We start from the raw sequence: 26,766 nt of genomic DNA on the forward strand, positions 1-26,766 counted from the left end.
GGCCCACACATCCCTATTTCATTAGTCTCTTTTCTCTTTATTCCTGTAGTTTTTCTAACCTGTACTACTTAATTTAGTACTTAATTATATTTTATCATGTGTTTGCTAATTCATTCCTTGAGGGAGAGGTAACATATTTAATACAGTGACATCTCATTTGTCCCACTTGTTTTTTGAAGAGAATTTCTACAAAATTGGATTTTTAGAAGACTTATTCCTTAAGACCAAATTTTTTCTTTAATTTTAATCATTTTGAATGAAAATTATTTTAAAATTTTACACATATTTCCTTGCCTTTTAAAACAGAGTAAAAACTGTTTAACCTTTTCTTAATGATATAAAGGTACCATTACAAACATCGATTATTATATTTTACAATCATGCCCTTAGTGGTTACAACGAACAAGTTCATTATTACTTTAGCTCCTCTCCACTATATTTTTTGAATTCTTGTATCTGCTTTTTATAACTATTCTGTTTCCTCCCTTTGAGCACAAGCTTGTCATTTCCTGCCATTGTCACTATGCTCAAACCTAGCAGCCCATCTCTTTACGCCAAAACTATTTCTTCTAATCTACCATGAACTGGGAAACAAGATAACCAAATCTGTTAGAATTTTGTGTGAAATGAGATTAACAAAGCTTTTAACAAATATTGATAGATAATGTGATATTTACTTCTTGACTCTTGCATCATTTATTTTGGTTGTCCAGCAATAATAACATCAGAATTGTAGAGATTCTAGCTACCATTAGTCCCATATCAAAGAACAGATCTGTACATGTCATCACCCCATTTTTTTATTAAATTAACTATTAAATCTAGTCATTCCTTGTTATCTCCAAGATCAAATATAAAATTCTTTCTTTGGCTTTCAAAACCCTTCAGAACCTAACCCCTTCCTACCTTTCCAGTTTTCTTATACCTTATTTCACTTCATGTACCATTCAATCCAGTAACATCACCTTCCTTGAGGGTCCTCAAACACAAAATTCAATCTGTCAGCTGAGCATTTTCCTTTGTTGTCCCCTCTGCTTAGAATGTTCTCTCTCTGCTCATTTCTGCCTCCTAGCTTCCCTGCCTCCTTCAAGGCCCAGCTAAATTTCTACCTTTTGCAAGTCCCCCTTAATCTTAATGCCTTTCTTCAAAACATACTCCCAATTTATTGTCTGTATCTTGTTTGTGGGGCACCTAAGTGGTGCAAGTGAATAGAGCGCTGGGCTTGAAATCAAGAAATCCTGGGTTCAATGAATCCAGCCTCAGATACTTACTAGCTGTGTGACTCTGGGGAAAAAAAAAATCATTTGCCTCAGTTTCCTCATCTGTAAAATGAGCTAGAGAAAGAAATGTCAGACCACTCCAGTACCTTTGCCAAGAAACCCTAAATAGCATCACTAAGAGTCAGACACGTCTGGGATAACTGACCAATAGCAACAGAAACCTTGTTTGTACATAGTAGCTTATATGCTTCTCCAGACTGTGAGAGACTGGAAAGCAGGGACAGTTTGTTTTTCTTGTCTCCTCAGTGCTTAGCACAGTGTCCGGAATATATTAGATACTAATAAATGCTTATTGACTGACTACTTCATTTTTACATGTTAAGTAACTGAGACTCAGAAAGTTTAGCCAAACTCATATAGATAAGGATGTTTTTATTTCTTTTTTGGTTCTTTTTCATATCCTGGAGAACTGAGGTTACCTGATAAATCATTTCTGAATAAGTGAAGCAAACCAGTACCCTGAATTGTACCAAATGTAGTGTGATGCTACCTCAGTTAATACATACTTAATTGATTGATCCTTCCTTCCTTCCTTCAGGAAGAATTCCATGTAAATAGTCATGCCGGGCTTATGTTTGCTATTTTCTTTTTATTCTCTAACTCCTACAGCTGCTCTCTGGAGGCCCACTAAGGGATTAGAATACTGTTTGCCAACCTCTTCATCAACAGATTGAATCTTTGCAGGAGAAGGCAGTCTTGATTAAACAGTCCATCTCATCTGTGACTAGGATATTGTACTGTCTTTCTTTATGAGCCATTCTAGACATTAGAAGCTCTTGCTGTTATTATGCATTTCCTTTATTCCTCCCATGCATGGAATTCTCTGCTTTCTCATCTCTGTCTCTTGGGTTCTGTGGCTTCTTTCAAGGCCCCAACTTCCTTCAAAGGAAGCCTCTCCCTTTTCCCCTTAATGCTAATGCCTTCCCTTTATTAATTACTCCCAATTTATCATGTACATATCTTGTTTGTGCATAGTTGTTTACCTGTTGTTTCTGGCATTAGACTAAAGCTCCTTGTGAATAGGGTGCTTACCACAGTATCATGGTAGGCACTTAATAAATGGTTATTGACTGACTACATTTTAAAACTTGGGGTGAGGCTGATGACTTTGTGTAGCTCTGTCTCAACTAAATCCAACTCACACACAAGCCAAGACATCACCCTCACTATGTCATTGGTCTTCTTGGAAAACAAAGGACAAACAACAAAAACTAAAGTACCAAAGAATTACAACAAAATCAGATCAATAAGGAACAACTGGGCACCTTCTTAGTCCACCATATGTTTTCCTCAAATGTTTCCTCCAAGGATTTCCGACTAGATTTTCTCTTCCCTTGACAGTGAAACCTTTCATTTTTCTTCTGGTTAGTTTTGGAAAAGAACAACCAAAAACCAATATGGAAGCCTAAACTGCTAGAGCTGGAAAAGCTCTTAGGGAAATCTCATAAACAAATGAGAAAAATGAATTCCATAAAGGGGAAGTGATTTGTCTAAGATCACTTAGCCAATGGGAGTCAGGGTCTCAATGGACACAACTCAGATAACCTCACATCTCAGCCCCATATTTGTTCCATTCTATCACCCTGCCTCCCTTCCTTATTTAGTTAAGTATTGCTGAATTCTATGTATTTTAGACTTTAGAGTGAGGAGGGATGTTGGAAATCAACTATTCCCAACTTAATTTTTTAGATAAGGAAACTGAGACCCTCAGAAGTATGATGAATTGAGTAAAGTCACAAGAATCAGGATTTCCAGGAGTCCCTTACAACAGTAAATACTATGAAAGAAAAGTCATTGGAACCAATCTCACAGTCTATGTGTGTGTCCTCTGGACCAAGTTTCCTGCCTTCTCATTCTATCAGAATTGCTTAATTCTTAATTGATCAAGAAATATTTATTAAGTTCCTCCTATGTGGCAATCAAGGGCAGCTGGGTGGCACAACTCTTTGTGAGTTCAAATATAACCTCAGACATTAGCTGGATGATGCTGGGCAAGTCACTTAACCCTGTTTGCCTCAGTTTCCCCATCTGTAAAATGAGCTAGAGAAGGAAATGGCAAACCATTTCAGTATCTGCCAAGAAAATCCCAAATGGAGTCACAGGGAGTTGAGCATAACTGAAGCAACTGAACAAAATGTACTAGACACTGTGCAAGGCACTGGGGCTACAAAGAAAGGAAAAGAAATTTCCGTTCCAAGGAGTTCATAGTCTAATGGGAGGAGAAAACCTGTTATTGAACCTAAGCTGAGAGGCAGCAGGGAATTACAGCTGAAGAACTGGTCTCAGATGCAGGAAGTCCCACCTCTGACACATTCTGACTACTCAGGTCTTGGAAAGGTACCAGACAATCTTCTGAGACTACAATTTGCAGAGAAGGTGTTAATCTGTAGGCAGAAAGGAAGTTCCCCATTTAAAGTGCCCTCTGTCATGAATTTACAAGCCTAGGGGGAAAAAAGCTACTCTATTTCATAGGAAAACATTTTGTAATTCTGGAAGCATTCTATAAATGAGTCATCGTTATTATTGTCTAGACTTCTTGCTCAAATTTAATATCTTTTACTTTGAATGGAGCTGATGTAGGTGTGTGTCATTCCCCATCTCACTGCACACACCCCCACATCCCCACCTCCGTAACAAGACCAATTACAAGCTCAACAAAATGGCACAGAAAGGAGAACGGCAGCACACTGGGCCCCAGGCTTGATGGTGGATTCTGCAAGCCCATCGCTTAGGTTTCTGCAGCCAGCCAGCCAGTACAGTCTTGGATTGGCTTTTCTGCCACTGGCTCAGTCCGGGGAAAGTCTTCTCCCCTCTTTGTGACCATGACCACCAGAGAACAAAGAGCCTCCGGCCTACGGTCATAACTCACCATTCCTTCTTTCTAGTGCTCCTCTTGCAGACTCTTGGGCCCTAAAGACTCTGGCCCGTGTTTTCCTGCAACTAGGGTACCTGCCGACTTCTCCCTACCTCAGCTAACCTTCCTCAACTCTACCTTGTGTCACCTTAAACAAATGGTACCTGCCAGGCTTCTCCAATTCAGTTGGCTTTACCCCACCTTGACACACTCCTTTCCATCATTGGCAATAAAATTGTCACCATCATCACCATGAGGTTATAGAGGAAAGGACAAGGGTTCAAATCCTACATCTGTGTTATTATGAGCAAATCCCTTAATTCCTCAGTATCCTCATGTCTAAGATAAAGAGTTGAGCTAAAAATGAGGTTTCATCTAGTTCTAGATCAATGATCCTCTGGGCAAAAAAACCAAAACAAAACAAAAAACACTTCCTCTTTCCAGGCCTTAGTTTCCCCATCTGTAAAAAATGGGACTTGATCTAAATGGCCTTTAAGGTCCCTTCCAGGATCTGACATTTTAGGATCATCATCATAGCAGTCAATTTTTATATAACATTTTAAACTTTCTAAAACATTTTACACATATACATACATATACAATTTATATATTTATATAAATATGCATATAATTTTGTTTATATAATCTCACTTTATCCTCACTTGAACCACAATAACAGATTTAGTCTAGTCAGGAAATTGTGAGTTATACACTTCAACTTCTATTATCATCATTTTAAGAATGAGAAAATGAAGGCTCAGTGACTTGCTTATGGTCCCATAGCTAATAATTGTCTGAATGAGGAGGAACAGGTTCAAATCCCATCTCCAAGTCTAGTGCTCCAGTGCTTTTTCTCAGAGTCATCTCTATGACACCGCCACACACACATGGGCCCGTGGGAAGCTTCAAGTCACCTTAATTTCCCTTTATTTCCACTTTTGTATGAAGCATCCTGGCATTCTCAGATGCTATGGAGACTCTGTAGTCCCAGAGATAACATAGAGGTTTTTCAAAGTTCATCAGCTGAGACACTTAAAATATTTGCATTCCAAACTCTCAAATCGTAACCAAATCCCAGACAAGACGAGTTGCTGAGGAACACCATCAGTCATTAAAATGAAGCTTCTGCAAAGAGTGAGAGGCTCTAAATGAGTCTGAAGTGTTTTTTTTCAGTGCATAAATGCATTTTCTACTTCCAATAAATACATTAAAAAGATAAACTACCCAAGAGAAGAAAAGAGGCAACTACACAGGAACAATCAACCACCATGTGCAGAGCTCTGTGCATCCAGGGAGGAACAAAGTCAAGAGAAGGCATGGCTCCTTGCCTCTTGGAGCTTATACTTATGTACTTAAGTGTTGTCTTCACAAAGGCTTCCAAAGATGACCACTTTCTGGGGCCATTGCGGAGGAGATTCAAGCTTCAGGAAGATGATAGAACTGTGTGACTTTGAAGTTATTCTACTCTGAGAATCTACAGTTCTCTGGCTAGACAGGAAAATTGGATTCCACCCTCAAAGCCAAGCTGGGCTTTGATAGGCCAGTGGCACTTGCTGAACAAATTCAATCAACCCTCCTCCCCCAAGACATTGTTTTCCACCATTAGAATATGAGATTTTGGAAGAGGGGGAACTGTCTTGTTTGTATCACTAGGCTTAGCCTCTGGCAGTTAAGTGGTACCATGGATAGAGCACTAGATTGGGAACCAGGAAAACTCTTCTTGAGTTCAAATCTGGCCCCAGATACTTGCTAGTTGTGTGACCCTAGGCAAGTCTCTTAAGCCTGTTTGCCTCAGTTCCTCATCTGGAAAATGATCTGGAAAAAGGAAACCGCAAACCATCCCAATAGCTCTGCCAAAAAACCTCCAAATGGTTTTATGGAGAGTCAAACACAATTCAGTGTCTTTCCTAAAGCATGAATTTTCTTTATTACCAGTATATGGTCATCCTTGAGGGCTTTTGTGGTGAGAACAGCATTTGAGTACATGTGTATAAGCTCTATGAGAAAACAATGCTTACACAGAATAAGTACTTAATAAATGCTTTCTTGTATTTGTATCATGGACCCCTCTGACAAGCAGATGAAGCTATGAACCCCGTCTCAGAATGCTTTTATATATATACATACACATATACATATATATATATATATATCTATATCTATATATATATATATATATATATATATATATATATATATATATACATACATGTATGTATGTATGTATGTATAGGATTGCAAAGAAAAATACCAATTATGTTGAAATATATTAATCAAAAATGTTAAGATTCGTTATCCAGATAATTTTCTTTCCCACAAAAAATTCTAATAAACATCTTGGTTTTTTTAATCTCCCCCAATACTTTCTTATGTGTTTCCAGATTCTTGGAATGAATGAGTTTTAGGGAGGTCACTTTGGAAGTTGCATTTATCCTTTCAGATTATTAGGGGGTTAGGTAGGCATGAGACTGATTCATTATCTCATTTACCTTCTGTAACAGTCCTGGGAGTCACAAGAGTGATGGACCATAAGGCACAGCAAGTCAGGATTGACTAGAAAGAACCAAGATCTGGAGTGTGGCCAATGAGGTGAACTAAATTTACTTTTCTGGGCTTCCTTTTCCTCATCTGAAAAATAAAGAGGATTAGACTACCTGATCTCTAGGGTCCCATCCAGCTTTAAATATATCATTCTGTGATCTTATGGCCTACATTGGGTCAAGTCCAGGGAGATAGCTCATCCAGGAAGCACTGAACTAATCTCAAAGGCAGAGATAGAGGCATTAACAAGCAGAGGCAATAGGAAAAGCTCAAAGCCTAAAGCTACAGCTATTTCATCTCTGCCTTATTTTATTGCCAGCTCTACAGAAGATCCCAAAAGTCTTAGTGAAGATTTAAGCTTTTAAGAGTTTTAATTGCTTAAAGCTGCAGTAAGAATTTGGGAACTTCATGTATAAAAAGCAATACAGTCACATGAATACATATATGTGAATGCCCCAAGGTTGCACTGGCAAATAATTAAAAACCAGCTTTCTAGAAAAGAAAATATATTCAGAGGACACTTTTTAATTTAATGTATATTAAATTATTATATTATATTAAATAGCTTTTTTTTCCTTTACTGCTTTAAGGCTAGAGACTTGGCAAAACAATGAATCAAGTCCTGGTTTGTAGTGTTTTCTGATTTTCAAAGTATGAATACTCATAGAGAAAATTTAACAATCGGCTTTCATTAACTGGTAAGAACACACCTCTGAGTAATAGGGAAATTCATTTCCCTATTATCCCTATGGTATACTTGAGTTCTGGCTTTAAGAAGAATCAAAGCAAGAACTTAAGACGTCATTTTGTAAATTAAGGATACTTAAGCTTTCCCTATGATGTCACAGGACCAATGTGAGGTTCAAAGGAGATGATGAGTATAAAAGTAGTGTGAAAACTACACAGAGTTATATAGGTATATCCATGTTGATTACGAGATCATAGACTTACAGCCAGAAGAGATATCAGGAGCTATCTAGTCCTGTCCCCTATTTTTATAGATAAAGAAACTGAGACCCAGGAAGATTAGTGACTTGGCTAAAAAAATGAATATCAGAAGTAATATTTAAACCCAGGTCTTACTGAATACAGAACATATTTTCTCATCAGAATCTGCCTTATACAGAACCTAAATGTGGCTTATAATCATATCCTTAGTGCCCAGAGAGAGGATATACTTAAATTGATAATGTATGGAACCCTAGGAAACTGCAGTATTTCAGTAATTTTCACAAGAGAATCACATGCCCTTCTCCACTAGCAGAGAACTTTGGCAAGTTCTTTTTATTGTAGGAAGATGGTTTTTTTTCATAATTGTAAAAAGATATTTTTTCATAATTATAAAAATAGGACTGACAATATTTAGATGTTGAGATAACTATGAGCCAAGATTTAAAGAGAAATGTTAACCATGTTAGAACTATAAAATAAAATGAAAGAGCAGATAATATGCTAAAAAGCCAGAAGGAATCTTTTTTTTGTTTGTTTTTGTATCTCTTTGTGACCTCAATTCGGATCTTCTTGGTGAAGATAATCCAGTGCTTTGCCATTTCCTTCTCCTGTTCATTTTAAAAATAAGGAAATTTAAGGTAAACAGTGTAAAATTATTTATCCAACTAGTTGTCCAGATTTGAATTCAGAAAAATTAATTCTTCCTGATTCTAAGCCCAATACTCTATCCACTGAGCCAGCTAGGTGACCTTAGAAGGAATCCTAGGGACCATATAATCTAAATCCATAATTTTACAGACAAAGAAACATATAGGAGACATGATAAGTGACTTTGCCACTATCACACACAATTGCTCTTGTTCTGACTTGGACTTTAAAACCATATTACCAGAAGCTCATTCTGACCTTTGGCAGAGGATATTTTGTGTGGCCCACACCTACCATATTACCATGGTTCTGTTAACTCTCCTTCACACCTGTTAATCATCCATTGAACTCTGGAACTCGTAGAATGGAATTCACCATGCAGAAATCACTCAGAGCTCTCCAGCAGTCAGTCCATCAGGGATTTGTATGGCAGTGACCATTACTTTACTACCCGAAGACCAAATATATTTCAGGGCTTTTCTCAGTGTAGCCTATATTGTCATTTACTCTAGATGTGGCCATAAGGGCAGCTCATGAAACTACTCAGTAAGGTAAACATGACCATCACTGTTAAGTAGGGGAATTACAGCAATAATATTGAAGGCAGGATTCTGCTACTTTTTTTTTTGCAGGCCTTCAAACTGCAAAACCTAGATTTCTTAGCACATCAGGACTAGGAAGACTGGTTGCCACCAGATAAAAAGTACCCGCCACAGTTCTCACCACTGCTAATTAGCAGTTCAGTTTTATATAAGTGGTGTCTTCTGGTATACTTGTAGATAGGGGTGTTGGATGAACCAGAGATGAGAGAATGGATCAAAGCATTGAATGAGTATTGATGGATATATGGTGATCAGTCTATTATTTGGTGAGCGGAAGTTATATGAAGACTAAGAGTACTCAGTGGAAAGAAATTGGGAGAATCTGAAAGACTGGATAGTTCAGAAGCTTGGCTTGGTATTTCTTTTCCTTGTGGTACTTGAAGCGTATTTCCAATATTGGTGATGGTCTGGATCATGAATCCTGAGCTCATGGATACACAGCATGTCTGAGCATCTGGAAAAATGTATTTTCTTTGTTCTCTTAATGCCTGGAAATTGTTCAGAAAGGCTAACGATCTGTTTTTGCATGAATTGCCTCCAGTAGCTCAGACTCATGGGTACTTCCACCTCGGCTTGGGTTTTTATTTCCTTCTCTTTCACTTACTCTTATTTTATAATTAACCTCTGTATTGTTTAGCTAGGTTAATGTTTACTGCTTTCCACACAGGGAAAGCACTGAGTGTAAGGTCAAAATTCTTCAGTATATATGCCTGAAACATTCTTGTTGGGTAAAGAGACCCAGGTAAAGAGACCTAGTTCAGTTCTCTTCTTTAATTCTCTCCTGAAAGGAATTAATAGTTTCTCTTTTTATTTATAGAATTCTAGACCAATGCATTAAAGGCCACTCCTAAATATTTGCAGGTACATTTGCAGAATATTAAAAAAGAGGTGACATAGTACATATTATAAGGTCATATTTGATATAAAAACTCCATTTGAATAAGAATAAAGCAAATAGGTACATAAATATTCATTAGCAGAGTTCATATCCAGACTTGGCTGCTTTTACTATCTATGTAAACTTGGGCAAGTCATTTGATTTTTCCAGACCTCAGTTTCCTCTTCTGTAAAATTATGAAATGGGATAAACAGAAAGGGGAAAGGAAAGGGAAAGCTGCCTGCTTTATGCCAGGCAGCTAAGTGATATAGTAGATGGAACAGAAGTCAGAAAGATCTGAGTTCAAATCCAACCTCAGACACTGATTGTGTTTCTCTGGGCAAGTCATTTAACCTCACTTGCTTCAGTTCCTCATCTGTAAAATGGGAGAAGGAAATGACAAACCACTCTAATATCTTTGCCAAGATAAAGACAGACACAACTGAGCAACAATAATGTGTCAAGCACTATGCTAAGCACTCTTGGAAATATTATCTCATTTGGGCCACAGAACAATTTAATTGCAACTTAACTGCTGTTATTTCACAGTTCAAGAACTTAGATTAAGAAACTTGTCCAAGGTCACACAGCTAGGAAGTATTGGAGGTTAAATTTGAATGACTTCAAGATCCTTTCCAGCTTAAAAGTTATGTTCCTATGACAAATAAGGCTTTTGCCTCAATAAAAACTGGCTCCACTCACTAAAGTTTAATTCATCTATTTAAAAAAAGGATATAGCAATGTCCTATTTATCTCAGGTTACTGTAAGGAAAGGTCTTTATAAAGGAAACAAAGCTCTATCAGTATGAGTTTTCACTATGCTTATTATTAGTGAATTGCAATCTATTCCAGTCAAAAACAGTAATAAAGCTGAATTTAACTAGTTCATTATTTCTGTACCTCTTGTGAGGATGCCTAGGATCTAGTAAAAGATTTTTATTGGCTGAAATCTGAATGAAAATGCAATAGGCGACCTAGCTTTTCTAAATCACCTCCTATAACTTTGTAAATGGTCTTTAAAAAAAATTCTTTCTATAATATTTTTGTAGTCACACAATTGACTAGAAGGTACAGAAAACACACAATTTTGTTCCTTGTTGATTACCAAAACAAAAAGGATTTTACTGTACAGAATAAATAGTAGTCTTTTATATATGTGCTATGATCACACAAGTTTCCTTGATAAATGCAAGCACCAAAGATAACTTTGTTCAGTGACAAAGTGTTAATGATAATTAACACCAGGCAGAGAATAAAACAAGGAGACATATGCTCATTAAAGGTGTTTATCACTGTAATGAAAGATGTCCTGCACAGGGTCCAAATGAAGGAGGAATGTCTTGTGATTGGTGAGGTCCTCTAGATTGCCTCATTTCAATATGATATTATGTTAACTATATTAGGGTGCCAAACATTTCTCAATCAATTTATTATTCCAAAAAAAAGATTCTGTCAATTCATACAGAGAAAATCAATTGGATCAAAAAATATCTATTGTCCAGATAACAAAAAGTTGTTGAATGGCCAGTCTATTAAATTATTTCTTCAGTCAATGTATAGATGGATGGATAGATGGATAGATAGATATTGGTGCACATATATGTGTATATGTGTATATATATGCACATAAGTATATTTATATACTGATATAGAAAGAGCTATATCTATATGCCTAGATACCTAGATATAATTATAGAGCTATATGTAAGATAGATATTACAAATAGATGATGAACAAGGCCTTGTTGCTGTTCTTCTTCCTTTATTCACAAAAGAGGATCAATGACATGGGGAGGGTGATATCTTGACTTGTAAGTAAATTGTAGTTATGTGAAGTAAGCTGTGCAGTCACCAGCTCATTCTCTCCTCCAGAGTTAGCATAGTTCAATGGCAAGATATAGGTTAAGATCTAAAAGAGAATAGAAGGAATATAATAGATATAAAGCTAAAGGAGACCTCAGGAATCATCTAGTCCAATATTCTAATTTTTACAGATAGAAAAACTGAGGCCCAGAAAAGTAAATTGTCACTTGTTCAAGGTGGCAGAATTGGGATTTTAACAAGAGTATCCTTATTCCAGTGCTCTTCCCATTACACTATCGTGTCTCTCAGAGCAGAGACTTTATTGCCCTTAGAAAAATAGTAAGATGCATTTAGTGATTAAAAGCTACTCCCTGGCATTAAAAAGCCATCTTTTTAACACTATGATTTTCCCAGAGATACTACATGGGTATAAATCTTGGAATTCCATAACATCTCCCCCCCCCTCTCCCCCTCTCTCTTTCCCTCCCCCCCTCTTTCTCTCTTTCTCTGTCTCTGTCTTTGTCTGTCTCTGTGTGTGTGTGTGTCTCTCTCTTTCCCTCCCCCCCTCTCTGTCTGTGTCTGTCTGTCTGTCTGTGTGTGTCTGTCTCTCTGTCTCTCTGTCTCTCTCTCTCTGTCTCTCTCTCTGTCTCTCTCTCTGTCTCTGTCTCTGTCTCTCTCTCTCTCTCTCTCTGTCTCTCTCTCTCTTTCTCTCTGTCTCTATCTCTATCTCTCTCCTCTCTCTCTCTCTGTCTCTGTCTCTGTCTCTCTCTTTCTCTCTCTCTCTTTCTCTGCCTTTCTCTCTCTCTCTCTCTCGTGTGTGTGAGTGTGTGTGTGTGTGTGTGTGTGTGTGTGGTCTAGTTGTGAGTGACCCAAAGAGCAATAAAGAGACACATGGAAGTAGATCAAAGCCATTACACAATGGTGATGACTTTCATACAAGAAACTATATAAGGAATATCATTTAAAAAAAAAAAAAAAAAAAGACTGCTCAGAAGAGAGATGGTAATGAGTTGAGCAGATAGTTCAAATGTTCTACTGATACCCAACAGAATATAAAAATACCAGAAAAAAAAGTCCTAGTACTCTTAACTCACAGAATAATTCCTATGTGGAACATCTATGGAAGAATATAGAACAATAAGACATCCTATAGGGAGATATGAAGATATCCTGTAGGAACCATGATACAGCGGAAAGAGTACAGAATCCAGAGTCAGACTACAAATTTCTGGCTCTGCCACTTAATCCCTATGTGGTCCTGGACAAATTACTAAACTACACTAGACCTCAGTTTCTTTATCAGTAAAAATGGAAGAGATAGACTAGATTCTTTCAAAGAATTCTGTAGCTCTAAATCCATAATCAAGAACAATGGAGCAAATACTTACATTGAGATTACTGGGCCAGTGAAATATTAAGATAGATAGAGGGAAGGTTCAAATTTGAGGTCCCTCCCACTCTCAGCAAAATTTTACAAAGGAGCTTCCTTCCAGCTTCATTGGCCCCAAAATGTCCTTTCTCTGCCCTCCATCTCCTTTTTTTTTTTTTTTTTTTAAAATGACATTTGAAGCAAAGCAAACAAGGACTTCTGGGAGAATTGCCATGTGAGACCATCTTGAGCTCTTTTATAAAGTCATTCAAAATTCTAAGCCAGTTCCCAAAACCTCAGTCAAGCAGGAAACTAATTCAAAAACAAAATGGTGGTCAGGGCTGTTTCCTTTTATACAATGTCCTACTGTATTAGATTTGTATAGAAAAATGCTAAATTAGTATTGTCTGACTCCCCATCTCTGAGGATCCACCACAAAAATGAACTATGAGTCTCTGGAGGCCATTCTAGTCAGCTCCATTAAAATACACAAACACACATTCCTTCCCTTGATTCAACAGTCTTTTGTGTATCAAACAGAATATGTTACTTTCACAAGGGCCATTGTTGGAAAATACATAAATCTTTCATTTTTCTTTTTTTAAAAAACAAACAAATGAAAAGCCATCATAAACAGAATTGGGGTCCCTTGAGCTCTAAAATAGTGTAGAAGAACAGCGATCCAGCCCTAAACTATATACAATCATTTATTCACAGCTTCTAATGCTGGAAATATCATCATTACTAGATGCTTTCAAATGGAACCAAATTATACAGTTCCAAACACATTCTTTCAGATAATCTACTCTCTCCTCTCTGGTCTGTGGCAACCTCCCTAGATGATCATACATTGGATATGTGTACAAGAGACAGACCAAGAAAATAAAGCCAAATGCAGTGTTGAAAACACCAAACTAGATAGGAACTATACCTCCCACGATCATATTAGAAACAAGAATATCTGAAAATAAATTTGTCTATCAAGGAAGCTGCAAGGCTGCCATGCTGTTTAATCTTTGTTTTGAATCATGGCCCTTCTCAAAATTGCTTCCCAAGAACCTGTGATTTGTCCAGCTCCTGTGGGGTTTACACTGGTCTGAGGTTCCCTTGACTATAATCAGACTCAGAAAGCCACTTCCCCTCTTGGTAATTCAAGCCATTTGCCCTTATAAGAATTCTTCTCAAGTTTACCTCTGTGAAGAAAGAAATTGGTGAAAGAAAATGAAGCCTGAGAATGTGGCTGACAAAATACCAAGAGATTCTCAGAGAAAGAAAATATAGTTCCTTAACAAGAGGTCTGATTGATTTGGATAATAGCATGTTTTTCTTCATGGTAATCCCATGCTTGTTATTTTTTCTCTCATTGACATGACCAGTTTTCTTTTGCCTTTCTTATTATCAAGAGATTATTTCAGGCAAATACATTTTCTGATTAAAGAAACAAACAAGTTAATAAATTGTTTACATCTGGGATAAGTGGGTTTTTGGGGAAAGGGATATTACTTGAATGTATTTAAATATTAAGTGGAAGCTATTTTCTATCCCCTTTAAATAAAAGGAATATGTAATGTTAGATGAAATATATTAGACAATAACAATAATAATAATAATAAATATTACATTTGTATAGTGCTTTTAGGACTTGAAACACTTTTCTCAAAACAACCCTGACTCTTAGGTAATGCAAGAGTTCTTTACTTGTTTTATAGATGAGAAAAAGAATTTTTCAACCATGGTAATACCAATAGAAAGTATTAGAGCCAAGATTCAATCCCAAGCTAGTAACACACAACCTCCCCACCTCCCCCCACACACACCCCCTTAACTCCAGTGCTCTTTTCACCACAACAAAATACCTCTCTCATAAATAATTATTTCTCTTGGGCTGCAGAAAATATTTTCTTCTTTGTGTAGTCATTCAGTTAGAACTGGCTTTAAGCACATATATTCAGTGAACAAGTACATCTGTTAACTCAAAAAATTAGCTGGGTTGGGAACACTGGTCCCCATAAGACCTTGTCCCAAGTGGAAAAGCTCTTTCAATGACTTACTTTGTCATAGATTTATTTCTTGGAAGAAAACAAAATAGTTTAGATGCCAACCAGAGTGGTGGTGAAATAGAGAGGCAGAGAAGAAAGCTTTGAAGGAAATCCCATTCCAGAAAGCTACCAACAAAAATAACTACAGTATGCACACTTTACACTAGAGTCCACAAAAGCAGTAATTCCTCATGACCATAGCCTTTGTAAAATGGAGAAAATTTTTCACAAGCTGGAGAACAAAACAAAAATTATACTGAAAATTCATCTCTTCCCATCCATTTTTTCTACTATTTTTCTTTTTTAATTGATAAATTTTGTTTTAACACATTATATAACATTCCAGCCAGCTCCCAACAGCATCCTAGACAATTGTAAATTGCTGAAAACATTTCCATAAAACAACAGAAAAGAGTGATTTTGATTAAAAGTTTGTATAATATTTTGGTAGCTTCCATTTATTAAAGAAAGAACAGATATATGCTTTATACCTGGTTCTCCTCTCCCTAAAAAACAAAAACAAAACAAAAAAAAAAAAACATACTCAATAAAATCCAATATTAGCTCTCGATTCACTTACTTTCTGGAATATTTTGAGAAAAGCATCAAGATATTTGAGCAGTTTCCAAGAAAGAAAGGAGAAAATCATTAGCATTCATTCTGATGAAGGTTTAAAACTTACACTCCTATGGTTCTCTATCATGAATTCACCACATCCTAAAGCATTTTCAAGTCCCCTCCATTATAACAAATGCTTCATCTCATTTGATTCTACAATCGAATGGTATCTTCAGGAATCTACTGAAAAGCCCATTTTCTCATTCAAAATTAGGATTTCTTTGGACTGAAAAAAATCTGATAGCTTTGGAGCCTCCCCAAATTAAGAATCATCAAGCTTAATCTGAAAACAAGGATGTATAATTAGTGACAACTGGAACAACTTATGATAATGGAGAAGCCTTTCAGGGTTGATATGAGCAGGATACAAATCATAACAAACAGGGAATTATACAGAAGGGACATAAAGAATGATATCTTGGAAAAGTAAAACTGGAAAAGAAGAAAATGACCCAATCACAGTGAAAGGGAGGGATAATCGATGAACAGACAAAGCACTTGGTAGCACAATGAATAGCGTTCTGGGCCTGGAGTCGGGAAGATCCAAAGTCAAATCCTGACTTACTAACTTTGGGATCTTGGGCAAACTTTGTCTCAGTTTTCTCAATTTACTTCACAGGATTGTTGAGAGTTTTAAATGAGATATGTGTAAAGCTCTTAGTACATAGCACATAGCAAACTGGTTCCCTTTTCTTCTGCACTGTTCTGCCCAAAGAATATAAAGAAAAGATGAGGAGGTACCCCAGATAAATTGGATAAACTCCTTATGAGGAATTTAAAGCAAAAGTCATAAAAGATGAGAAGATAGATAGATAGATAGATAGATAGATAGATAGATAGATAGATAGATAGATAGATAGATAGAGATAGGCTCAATCTGCATAAGTAAAAGGAATATCCACATCTTCTAGAGCTCTAGAATAACCCATGGGCAATCACATTCATCTTGGTTCAACTTCCATCAACATCTCTCCATCCAAATTAATTTAGGAAACATCAAATTGGAATTATCAGATTGGTCCCTAAAATTGGCTCCCAAATGTTCCTTGGCTCCAGTATCTGTGTCCCCCCATATTAGTCACCACAGTAACAAAACCACCTCATTCCAAAGGGTATGGATGCTCAAAAAAATCAGTCCAATAATCTCTATAGAGTATATAGCAAATGTTTTAAGTCATTTGATTGAAAACTCATATCCTAAAAACTCAACCTAAATAAACTAAATGGGTTCAACCCAAAGTAAACTAACAGGATTTGGGTACATTGAGCCAGTACTCATTTTCATAGTACAATCCAAAATAGAAATAAATAAATAAAAAATCATTCAATTTTAAAAGCTTTTCTTAAATGATGAATGAGAATACAAAAACAAAAAGAAGTTAGCCCCTCACCTCAGTGAACTTATATTCTATAAGGAAAAACAATATGTACTCAGATAAATATAGAATACCTGCAAAATGCATAGAAAATGATGGGGGTTGAGTTGAGGGAGACACTAGCAACTGAAGGCATCCAAATGGGTTTTCTGTAAATATGGTATTTGAGCTGAGTTTTGAAGGAAGATGGGGTACCAAAAGGCAGAGGTGAGGAAGGAGAAGGATAATCCTCCCAAAGTGGAATAATACTGTGCCAAGAAATAGAGGCAGAAGATGGAAGGTTGTGTCCAGGAAACAGCAAGTAGACCAGTTTGGCAGAAATACAAGTACATAAAGCCCACTGTAAGTAGCCTGGAAAAGTATAAATGGAGCCAGACTGGAGAGCTTTGAACATCAGAGGAGTTTGCACTTTGTATTAGAGTGAACTGAGATCCACTGGAGCTTCTTGAGCAGAGAAGTGATGTCAGTCTGGCCTGTGCAAATATCAATTTGGCAGTTATGGGAAGGCTCCATTAGTGGGGGAAGAGGCTGGGATAAAGGAAGCCAGTTAGAAGATCTTTGCAATCATTGAGGGGAGAAGTCATGAAAGCGGTGTCGGGTGAGTAGAGAGAAAAGGACAGAAACAAGATATGTGGTGGAAATGAAATTGACCTATTCCTCAAGATGGATCAATGGGGATGGCATGAATATTGACCCAGAAAAACAATTCCTCTGGTTAAAAGCACTAAAGTCTCAGTGGCCTAACTCAGGGTTTTCAGAGTCTGAGCCCTTGTTCTATGGCACCGTGAACAAGAAAGCTGGATTATCCTCCAGGGGAAAGATGATGCTTTCCTCTGTAACTGCTCATATATGCTAGAGACATTCTCTCTCCCCCCTCTCTCCCTCTCTCTTTCCCTTCTTCTCTTCTTCTTTCCCTCCCTCCTTCCCCCCATCCCTCTCTCTTTCTCTCTCTTTTTTCTCTCTCTCTGTCTTTCTCTGTGTGTCTCTCTTCTTCTCTCCCTCCCTCTATCTCTCCTCTCCTTTCCTCCTTCCTTTTTCCTCCCTTCTTTATATCTCTCTTACACACACACAAACACACACACACATATTCAGTCCCCACATATCATGTCTCTCCCTCTCCAATGTATTCTTCATAGCTGTCAAAACTAATTTTCCTTTAAAAAATAAAATAAATACAGGCCTGACTACCTGATTACATCCCTCCAGTGGCTCCCTAATTTCTCTAGGATAGAATCTAACCCTCTCTTTTTGGCATTTAATTCTCTGCACAAATTGACCCTAACCTAACTTTCCAGCGTTATCAGAGATACACTATTTCTTTTCATGCACTCCATGGTCCAGTCAAACGGATCTGGTTCCTCAAGCTGTACTACATCTCCTATCTTCACGCCATTGCCTAGTCTGTCATCCGTTTTGGGATGTGCTCTTTTCATATCTCTACATCTCAGCTTGCCCAGCTTCCTTTAAAACTGAGCTCAAGTTCTACCTTTTATGTGAGGGACTAAACTCCCCCCAAAGTTATGAGTGCCTCCCTCACTTCAATATTACTTCATATTTATTTTTTATATATTTGGCAAATTCTTTTATAAATACATATTATCTCCCCAAATAGAATGTAAACTCTTTGAGGGCAAATACTATTTCATTACTGTTTTGTATCCCAGCAACCAAGCACAGTGTCAGGTACCTAGCCAACACTTATTAAACCCTTGCTGATTGATTGATTGATTGATGACTGGCAGGTGAAAGTTGGTCACCCCTGTTAAGATGCCTGAGCTCCTTGTGAGTTCCACCATCTGTGTAGATGTTTAGAAAAGTCACATTGGGCTCCATGAATTTATCCCACTGGCCCAGGAGAGTCATTCAGATCCTCATTCACATCCCCCTCTTAACAAAGGATAGTGCATTTCATGCTGTAGTTAGAGTGAAACTCATTGCCCCTTGCTGGGAATTAATAACCTTTAGAATTAATAACTGTCGGGTTTGAAAATCAGTTTCATTAACACCCCCTTCTACTTTATAGCTTCATCATCCCTCAATACATCTGTTGCTGGAAACCAGAATTCCAATACTTATTTTTTAAAAACCTCCAGGAGGGAGGGAACGAAGGAGGGAGAGAGAGAATGCAGTTACCACTTTGGAAATGTATATTCTTACTGAAAAAAGAGACATGGAATTGCATCTGCTCCCACTGTCCACAGGGAAACCCATGCTTTTTCTAGAAGGATAGCAACAATAAAAAAGTTTCATGTTTATTTAATATGTGGTAGTTTTTTCAAATGCTTCTCTCACAAGATCACTGCGAGATATATTGCTAAGGCCCTGCTCAAATTAAAGGAGCTGGAATTCATGTTCAGATATAGATTGAACTAGAGGACTCCAGAATTCCTATGATTCTTAAGTACTCTTATATACTTCCTCCCCTTCCCCATTTTACAGATGATAAAACTGACTTGCTCACAGCTAGTAAATCCCAGAATCTGAACCAATTCCAAACCCAGAGCACGCTCTCCATGGACCAGTGATGAGTTTTTTCTTTGCCATGTCTCAGGCCTGTCCCCTAATTATGAAGTACAAGCTATTACCCATCTGAAGGTCATAGCCTCCAGTTTCCCTCGAAATAGTGAGGCTTTATCCAGTAATTACAGTAATTGGCTATGTATAAATACATGTGTTTCGATGAACTTGTTTAATATAATGCAATTGTGAGCTATTACGCTTAATTATTATTATATCATATAATAGAATGTATTCACACTTAGGCTGAACCTGTCCTTAGTCCTCCTCACATCTCTGATCCATGACCCCTTCTATCTCCTCTATTCGGATTTTACCTGCCTCCATACTCAAACTCGACCCCAAAGTCAGCAGCCAAACTGGCCTTCTTGCTATCACTGATACATGGCTTACAATTCTGTCTCTGCATCTTTCCATAGGCTGTCTCTTTTCCCTCGTTATGTTCCATCCTCTTTAATCCCTAATTTTATTCAAAGCTCAGCTCAAAAACTACATCCTCACTTAAAGCCTTTTTTTTGGTTCCCTCCTCTCCCCTCCTCCCCCCACGGCTAGTGCAGTGTTTACTTATGTAGTACATACAAATCATTCTGCAGATCTATAAAGTTATTTTTACAAAAATCTACTATAATGGTGGGAAAGAGAGGGAGGGAGTGGGGTAGAAAGGGGACTGGGCCCTGGGGAGTGATGACTGGCCCTCTGAGGTTCAAGGACATGGTACAGTAGTAGCCAGAGCAGAAGACCGTGATCTGTCACTCCATGGAAGAATGTAACTGCTTTGAGTAAATGTAAAAAGCAAAAGAAGCTCCCACCATCCCTGGGAAAACTTGCACGTCACCCTGGACCACCCCTAGCCACGTGCCTTCTTTGTTTTGTTTCTATATGAAACCTGAGTTTTAGAGTGGTGTGGGGAATCCACTATTCAGTTCTCTTGCCACCAAGGACAGGTTTTGTGATTAAAGTCCCCCAAACAACCCAATTAATCCTAACAAACCAAGCCATGGGCCCCTCTTCCTTTGGTATCTCAGCATAATCTTGGAGGGTCTGTGTTCCTCTAACTGGCATATCAAGGCAGAATGGATCAGCCTCCTTACAGCTAGCAGCACAGACTACCCCCACACAAATCTTGTGTCTTTACAGACACGTTGAGGATGAGAACCCCAAGCAAGAGCAAGAAAGAAGAACCTGATGGCAGGACAGGCAGAATGGCCAAAATTCTCCTCTCTCTGCGCTGGAGGTCTGAAGGCAAGCCCCTGATCCTGTAGCGGTGGCAGTGTCTCTAAGCACTGGAGGGTTTTTTGATGGGTGGAAGTAGGGAGGTGATGCAGCTGGCAAGGGGCAGGAGGGGACAGGGAGCCCAGTAAAGTTAACATGAGTGGTGGTTTTTTAGTGGACAAAGTACTCCAGAACTTTGCCAAGAAAACTCCAAAGGAGGTCACAAAGAATCAACCACAAATGAAATGATTCAACATCACTTTATAATTTCAGACTTATTTTATCTTGTTTTTCCCATGTGCTCTATAAGGGCTCTCATATCTGCAGAATTAGAGTATGTGGGGACATTACAGCATTCTCACAACAGGTCAAACCTGCACACTTTAAAGCAGCCAAAGTAGGTTACTCTATGACCCTTTCCCACCATGCATACCTTGGATTTTCCAATACTTTTGCTTTCAAATGTTCTCAATTCCTGTCTAGCTCTCCACAACCCAACCCTTGGCTTCTTTGACCTATGGAATTCCCATTCAGCTTTTAAAACCCAATTTAGAAAATCAACTTTTTCAGAAACTCTTCCTTGATCTCCCCAGTTAATAAAGACCTCTCCTCCTTCAGATCTTGTACTGCACATGACACTTGATGTGCCTCTCTCTAGTCGCATGTCATTTCATAGTTATTTGTGCCTATGCTTCTGAAGGGAAGATAGGGTCGTCTTGTATCTAAATTCTGTATTTCCAATACTTTGCCTAGTGCAATATTTGCACATAGCAAACTCTTTATAAATGTTTATTGAATTGAAATTAATAAAATATTATTTTATTTTCTTTCACACTGAACAAGTGACAAGACCTGAGTTTGAATCCCACCTTGATTACTACCTTGTAGGACATTAGAAACATCACTCAACTGATCACAGTCTTGGTTTCCTCCTTTATTAAACTGAACAATTGGACAAAAAATTGGTCACTTCTACATCTCAATCTATGATCCTATAATTTTATAGTCCTGAATATGTGTGTGTATGTGAGTGTGTGTCCTCATGAATAGTGTTTGACACTCTATGGAATATGGCTAGCAAAGTCTCCAAGCTAGTTGTCGATGGAAGGAAACATCTTTGTAAAAGATGTGTGGTATTATCATCATGCTTAAATTACTATAATTTATAAGCATATTATAAGCTTTTCTTCACTGCAAGAAGAAAAGAATAATGTATTGTGAATGCTTATTAATGATGGCAATGGGAAATTACTCTAAATTCCAACGTTATTATCTAGTGTATATTTGGGTATCTTGCATTTCACATATTCAGATATAATTATCTTATGTCTTAGTACCTCCAAGTATATGAAGAAACTCGATTTAATTCAATTCAACAATCATTTAAGCTCCTTCTCTGTGCTAGGCACTGTGTTAAGTATTAAGAATACAAATGAAGTAATGAAACAGTCCCTTCCCTAAAGGGAATTACTCATTTAGCAACTCAATCATCTGGAGAAGAGTGGATGAGACATGAGGTTTATCACAATTCCTTGACCTTTTGTTCCAGAAGCATCAGGGAGAAGCCCCCAAGACCTGGAAATGGAGGAAAAATTCCTCAAGACAGAGACCAGGTTCCTCCTCTACTCCAGTGAAAAGGGTGACAGCTGCCAGCTTCAGCTTCATCATTTAAACACGCTTGACCAGTGCAGCTTCAATTCATCTCTCCCTTTGGTGATCATTGTCCACGGATGGTCGGTATGACATTCTGCCTTTTCTTCTTCTCTATTCCCTAGTCTTCTAACTTTATCAAAAAAAAAAATCTCAAAAAGAGATGAGAAGCCCTGGAGAAGGCAGAAGATTAAGAACTCCCAGTGAGATTCTGAAGTCCAATTAAGCAATTAGGCTGTCATATGGCAAGGCTCATGCTAGAGATGAGCTTTCTGCTTCCTGGATCCCAGCCAGCAGATTTGGAGCAAGCAGATGAGTTAATGTGCTGAGTCCCAAGAGAATTCAGAACCTGTTTCATTTCTTGGGTACCTATCCCTGCCACCTAGCCAGCTTTTGAATTTTGTTTTTGTAATGCAGATCTCCATCTCTTAATTACTCACATTCATACTCATCCCAATCCCTACCTGGGACTCCTGCCTCTCCTTGCTTTACAAAACACTTCCCCAAGTCTGCCCAAATAAGTCAATTATACTTCTCATCTAATGCCCAAGTGTCTAAATACCAAATCAGAACCAAACCCATGATGGAATTGTTTTTTTCTCTTTTTCAACAAGGAATGCAAGGCCCAAGAATCAAGGGAGACTCCATGGGAGGGAATGGGAAAATGGAGGCAACAATTGATGAATAATAATCATGGTCAGATGGCTGAAAGATCACAAAATTTGGGAAAGTCATTCTGGTAGCTATGCAGCTTGTAATCCTCTTCTGTTATTAGTTTGGGACTTGGAAGATAGAAAATATGAGAGGGGTACAAAGAAGGAAACAGGTTGAGGGAAAAGAAATGATCTAGTTTAATTCCATCATTGTAAAAAGAGAAAGGAAATTGAAGTCCAAAAACTTAAATGTGTTGCCCAAAGTTAAAAAGCTAGTTAATGGCAAAACTGGAACTGGAATGTCAATTCAATTGAACAAGAATTTATTAATTATCTATTGTGTGCAAAGAACTGTGTTAGACATTGAGAAGAAGGAAGAAAAGAAGGAAGGAAAGAAGGAAGGAAGGAAGGAAGGAAGGAAGGAAGGAAGGAAGGAAGGAAGGAAGGAAGGAAGGAAGGAAGGAAGGAAGGAAGGAAGGAAGGAAGGAAGGAAGGAAGGAAGGAAGGAAGGAAGGAAGGAAGGAAGGAAGGAAGGAAGGAAGGAAGGAAGGAAGAGTGAGAATTGGATGGGAGTTTAGTTTCCACAGCATTATGATAATTAAATTAGAGGAATACAGATATTAAATTAGAAAATTGATACCTAAGAAATGGAGGCTTGGATGTGAAACAAGGAAATAAAAATAAAAAGAGGAAAATAATTAGAGGCTAGAGAGTCAGATTTGAAAAGAAAAAGAATGTAATCAGGATGGGGGATTTAGAAACAAAAATTTAAAAAGAAAACTGTAAGGGGGTGGGAGATTCAGACTTGAAAAGGAAAGGAATATGTAATTAGAGGGAGAGAACCACTTACACATGGTAGGGCAGATGTAATGATGTGATTAAAGGCAGAGACTTAGACTCATATGGGATATTTAGACTCTTCAGATAGGATGGTTCTCAGCCAAAAGGGAATCAGAGGAAGGACTGAACTAAGTCCAAATAAGGTGACCACCAAGGATATAATAACTCACATGGGGGATTACATATTCCTGATAGACTGCCCACCTTTGGTATTCAACCAGTGGGGTACTAAGGGAGAGGCTTGTGGTTTAGGTACAAAAAAAGGATAAGTATTGATTCTAAGTATTCCTATTCTGTAGGATACTCACCTCTGCAAATGTATAATTAAAGATTTTTAATTTCATCCCTCCCAAATCCAATGGAGTTATTTCTTACAGAAGAAAGAGAAAGAAAGTCATCTGGGCAAAGAGTTTATATTCTGTTGGAATCCAATATAAAGATCCTTCCACTATATTGTAACAGTAGCTTTGGCTGAGGAATGAGGTGGGAGAGGAACAAAGGTTAACTGATTTAGAAGAATACGTGAAATTACAAAGGAAGAAGGCCAGACACAGTATTTACACCTGTTTGGCCAGAAAAGCATCCATTTGGGGATCCAAGTTCATTTATAATTTCATCATAATTCCCATAATGAGATCCACATGGTTCTTAACACAGATCCTATTCTCCAATCAATCTGTACTAATTAGCCAAAAATTTTTTTCTGCTTTCAGGTATGGCTTCCTTCATACCAAGTCAGCAAAACTTATTTTAGATTTGTTTAAGTTCCCATTTCTTCACTTTGCTCCAATTTACTTGTACCACTGTTTTTTGTCACTATTCAGACCCTTTCTCAATCACTTTCGCTCTTTCTCCACCTCTACCCTTCTTCTTCATCAAAACCTGTTCTCAAAAGGTCTTAAAATGTTCACTCTGAGATTTTAATGATTGATAATATTTTAATATGTTATTTCTCCTGGGGTTATGAGCACTTTAACCTTTAACAAAGTCGTAAGTCATGAAAATGAATCAGAAATTTATAGTAAAGGAACCTTCCCACCATCCCTGGAATCACAACATACATACAACTGCTGGTTTCCTTCAAAGCTGCTACCTTCAAAGTTTTTTCTTTATCTTTTTTAAAGCAAAAAGGATTCTCCTCTACCTTTTCCAGCTCCTCCCACAGGGACTGCAGGGCCTAAAGCGTTTACAATGATGCTTTTCTTTAAACAAGCGAAACTAAAGATCAGAATCTAAATTCTCTCCTTTGGGAACTCTCCGAAAGAGGAAAAAACAGATTGGAAAGAACATTTACAATTTAGAACCATCAGTAAATGAAAAGCATTCAATTTACTCAACTACTTAAATCAATAGGATGGGTGTTCAATTATGTGAAAGGAGTGAGGGAAAAAACATCTGGAAAAGGCAAACTGTGACCAGAGAGAGAACTGGAGGAGAATCACAAAAATGTTGGAAGAATTAGCAACAAGGAAAACCTCCAAGAGTTGGAATTAGTTAATAAATCAAAGAGAAATCTAAGGAATGATTTCAGAATTCACAGACTGAATGGACAGAAGGTTGTGCTCAGCCATTCTCTGTTGTTCTTGAAGCCAGAAGAGAGATGAGAACTTCTAAAAGATACTATACTAGAATAAATTAATGATCGCCTAATTCATTTACTGATTCATTCATTAAGGGTATTAAAGATTCTCCTCAAAGGACTTCTGTGAACATTTTTCCCCTTTGAATCATTAACTTACCCCAAAAGTTGTCAATTATTTAATTTGAAGGGGGAAAAAAGGAAAAGGAAATAGATTGTCTTATGACAATCACTAGAAAGGGAGAGAGAAGTCTCTCTTTTAGTAATTGCTGGCAAAATTCTTGCATAGTCCTCCTTAATTGACTGATCTTTCACCTAAAAAATTATCATCTATCCAGGAGCGAGTGTGGCTTCAGAAAGGTCCAAGGAAAGGTCAATATGATGTCTACTGCCTGACAACTATAGGAGAAATATGAGGAGCAGAACAGTCTGCACACAATATTTGTTGATCTGACTAAGGTGTCTGATACTATCAGTCATGAGGGCTTGTGGAAGGTCATGGCAAAATTTGGTTGCCTAGAGAAGTTCATCAGTATTATACCACAATTCCACAAGGGCTGCTTGCATAGATTCTGGATAACAGAGGATGGTCTCATACTCTCCTAGTCACCAACCCTTATTTTTAGCATAATGTTTTCACTAATGATGTCACTGCTTTCAACAAGGATGAAAATAGCCTCCTCACTAATGGTAAATTATTTAACTTGAAAAGTCTACAAGCCACGACTGGTGGGTACACGAGTTTTTGTCCACAGATAGTTGTGCACTCAATACAGTCTCTAAGGCTGAGATGCAACAGAGTATAGATTGGTTCTCTGCCATGTGTACTAATTTTGTTCTCCACCAGTCCACACTGCACCATTCCTACATGGAACACCAGTTACCACAAATGGAGAGATGTTGAATGCTGTGGATAAGTTATCTTGGCAATATATTGGATATATACAGAGATGATGAGGTTGACAAAGACATTGCCAGAGCTAGCTCTATGTTTAGGAGGCTCTGAAGGAAAAGTGTGAGAGTGTTGGCATTAGGCTGCCTACCAAACTAGAGCCTATGAACTGGATTATAAGGATCAAGGAAACGGAATTCCTGCCATTGGAATTGTCTTAATAAGATTCTGAAGCTCACCTAGTAAGATAAGGTACTGAACACAGTGTCCTTCCTTGAGCTGAACTGCCAAACATTCAGACTCTACTGTAGGTGCAACTCTGATGGACTGGTTGTGTTGCTTAAATGCTGAATATATGTTTGCTTAGAAGACTATTTTATGGAGAATTCACACAAGACAAGTGCTTACACAGAGGTCATAAGAAGAAGCTATAGAAGGATACTCTCAACATCTCTCCAAAGAACTA

General features: G+C 37.7%; 1 protein-coding gene across 1 annotated transcript in view; it reads left to right on the plus strand.

Annotated features, from left to right (window-relative positions):
- The window catches only part of LIPC (lipase C, hepatic type), a 224,198-nt gene that overhangs the window by 146,115 nt on the left and 51,317 nt on the right, over positions 1–26,766 (plus strand). Inside the window, exon 2 of the mRNA XM_074285217.1 lies at positions 22,236–22,423. Within this exon, the coding sequence (XP_074141318.1) occupies positions 22,236–22,423 (188 nt within the window). The remainder of the gene's footprint in view (positions 1–22,235; positions 22,424–26,766) is intronic.

Source organism: Sminthopsis crassicaudata, chromosome 2, assembly GCF_048593235.1.
Source record: "Sminthopsis crassicaudata isolate SCR6 chromosome 2, ASM4859323v1, whole genome shotgun sequence".
Classification (NCBI taxonomy): Eukaryota; Metazoa; Chordata; class Mammalia; order Dasyuromorphia; family Dasyuridae; genus Sminthopsis; species Sminthopsis crassicaudata.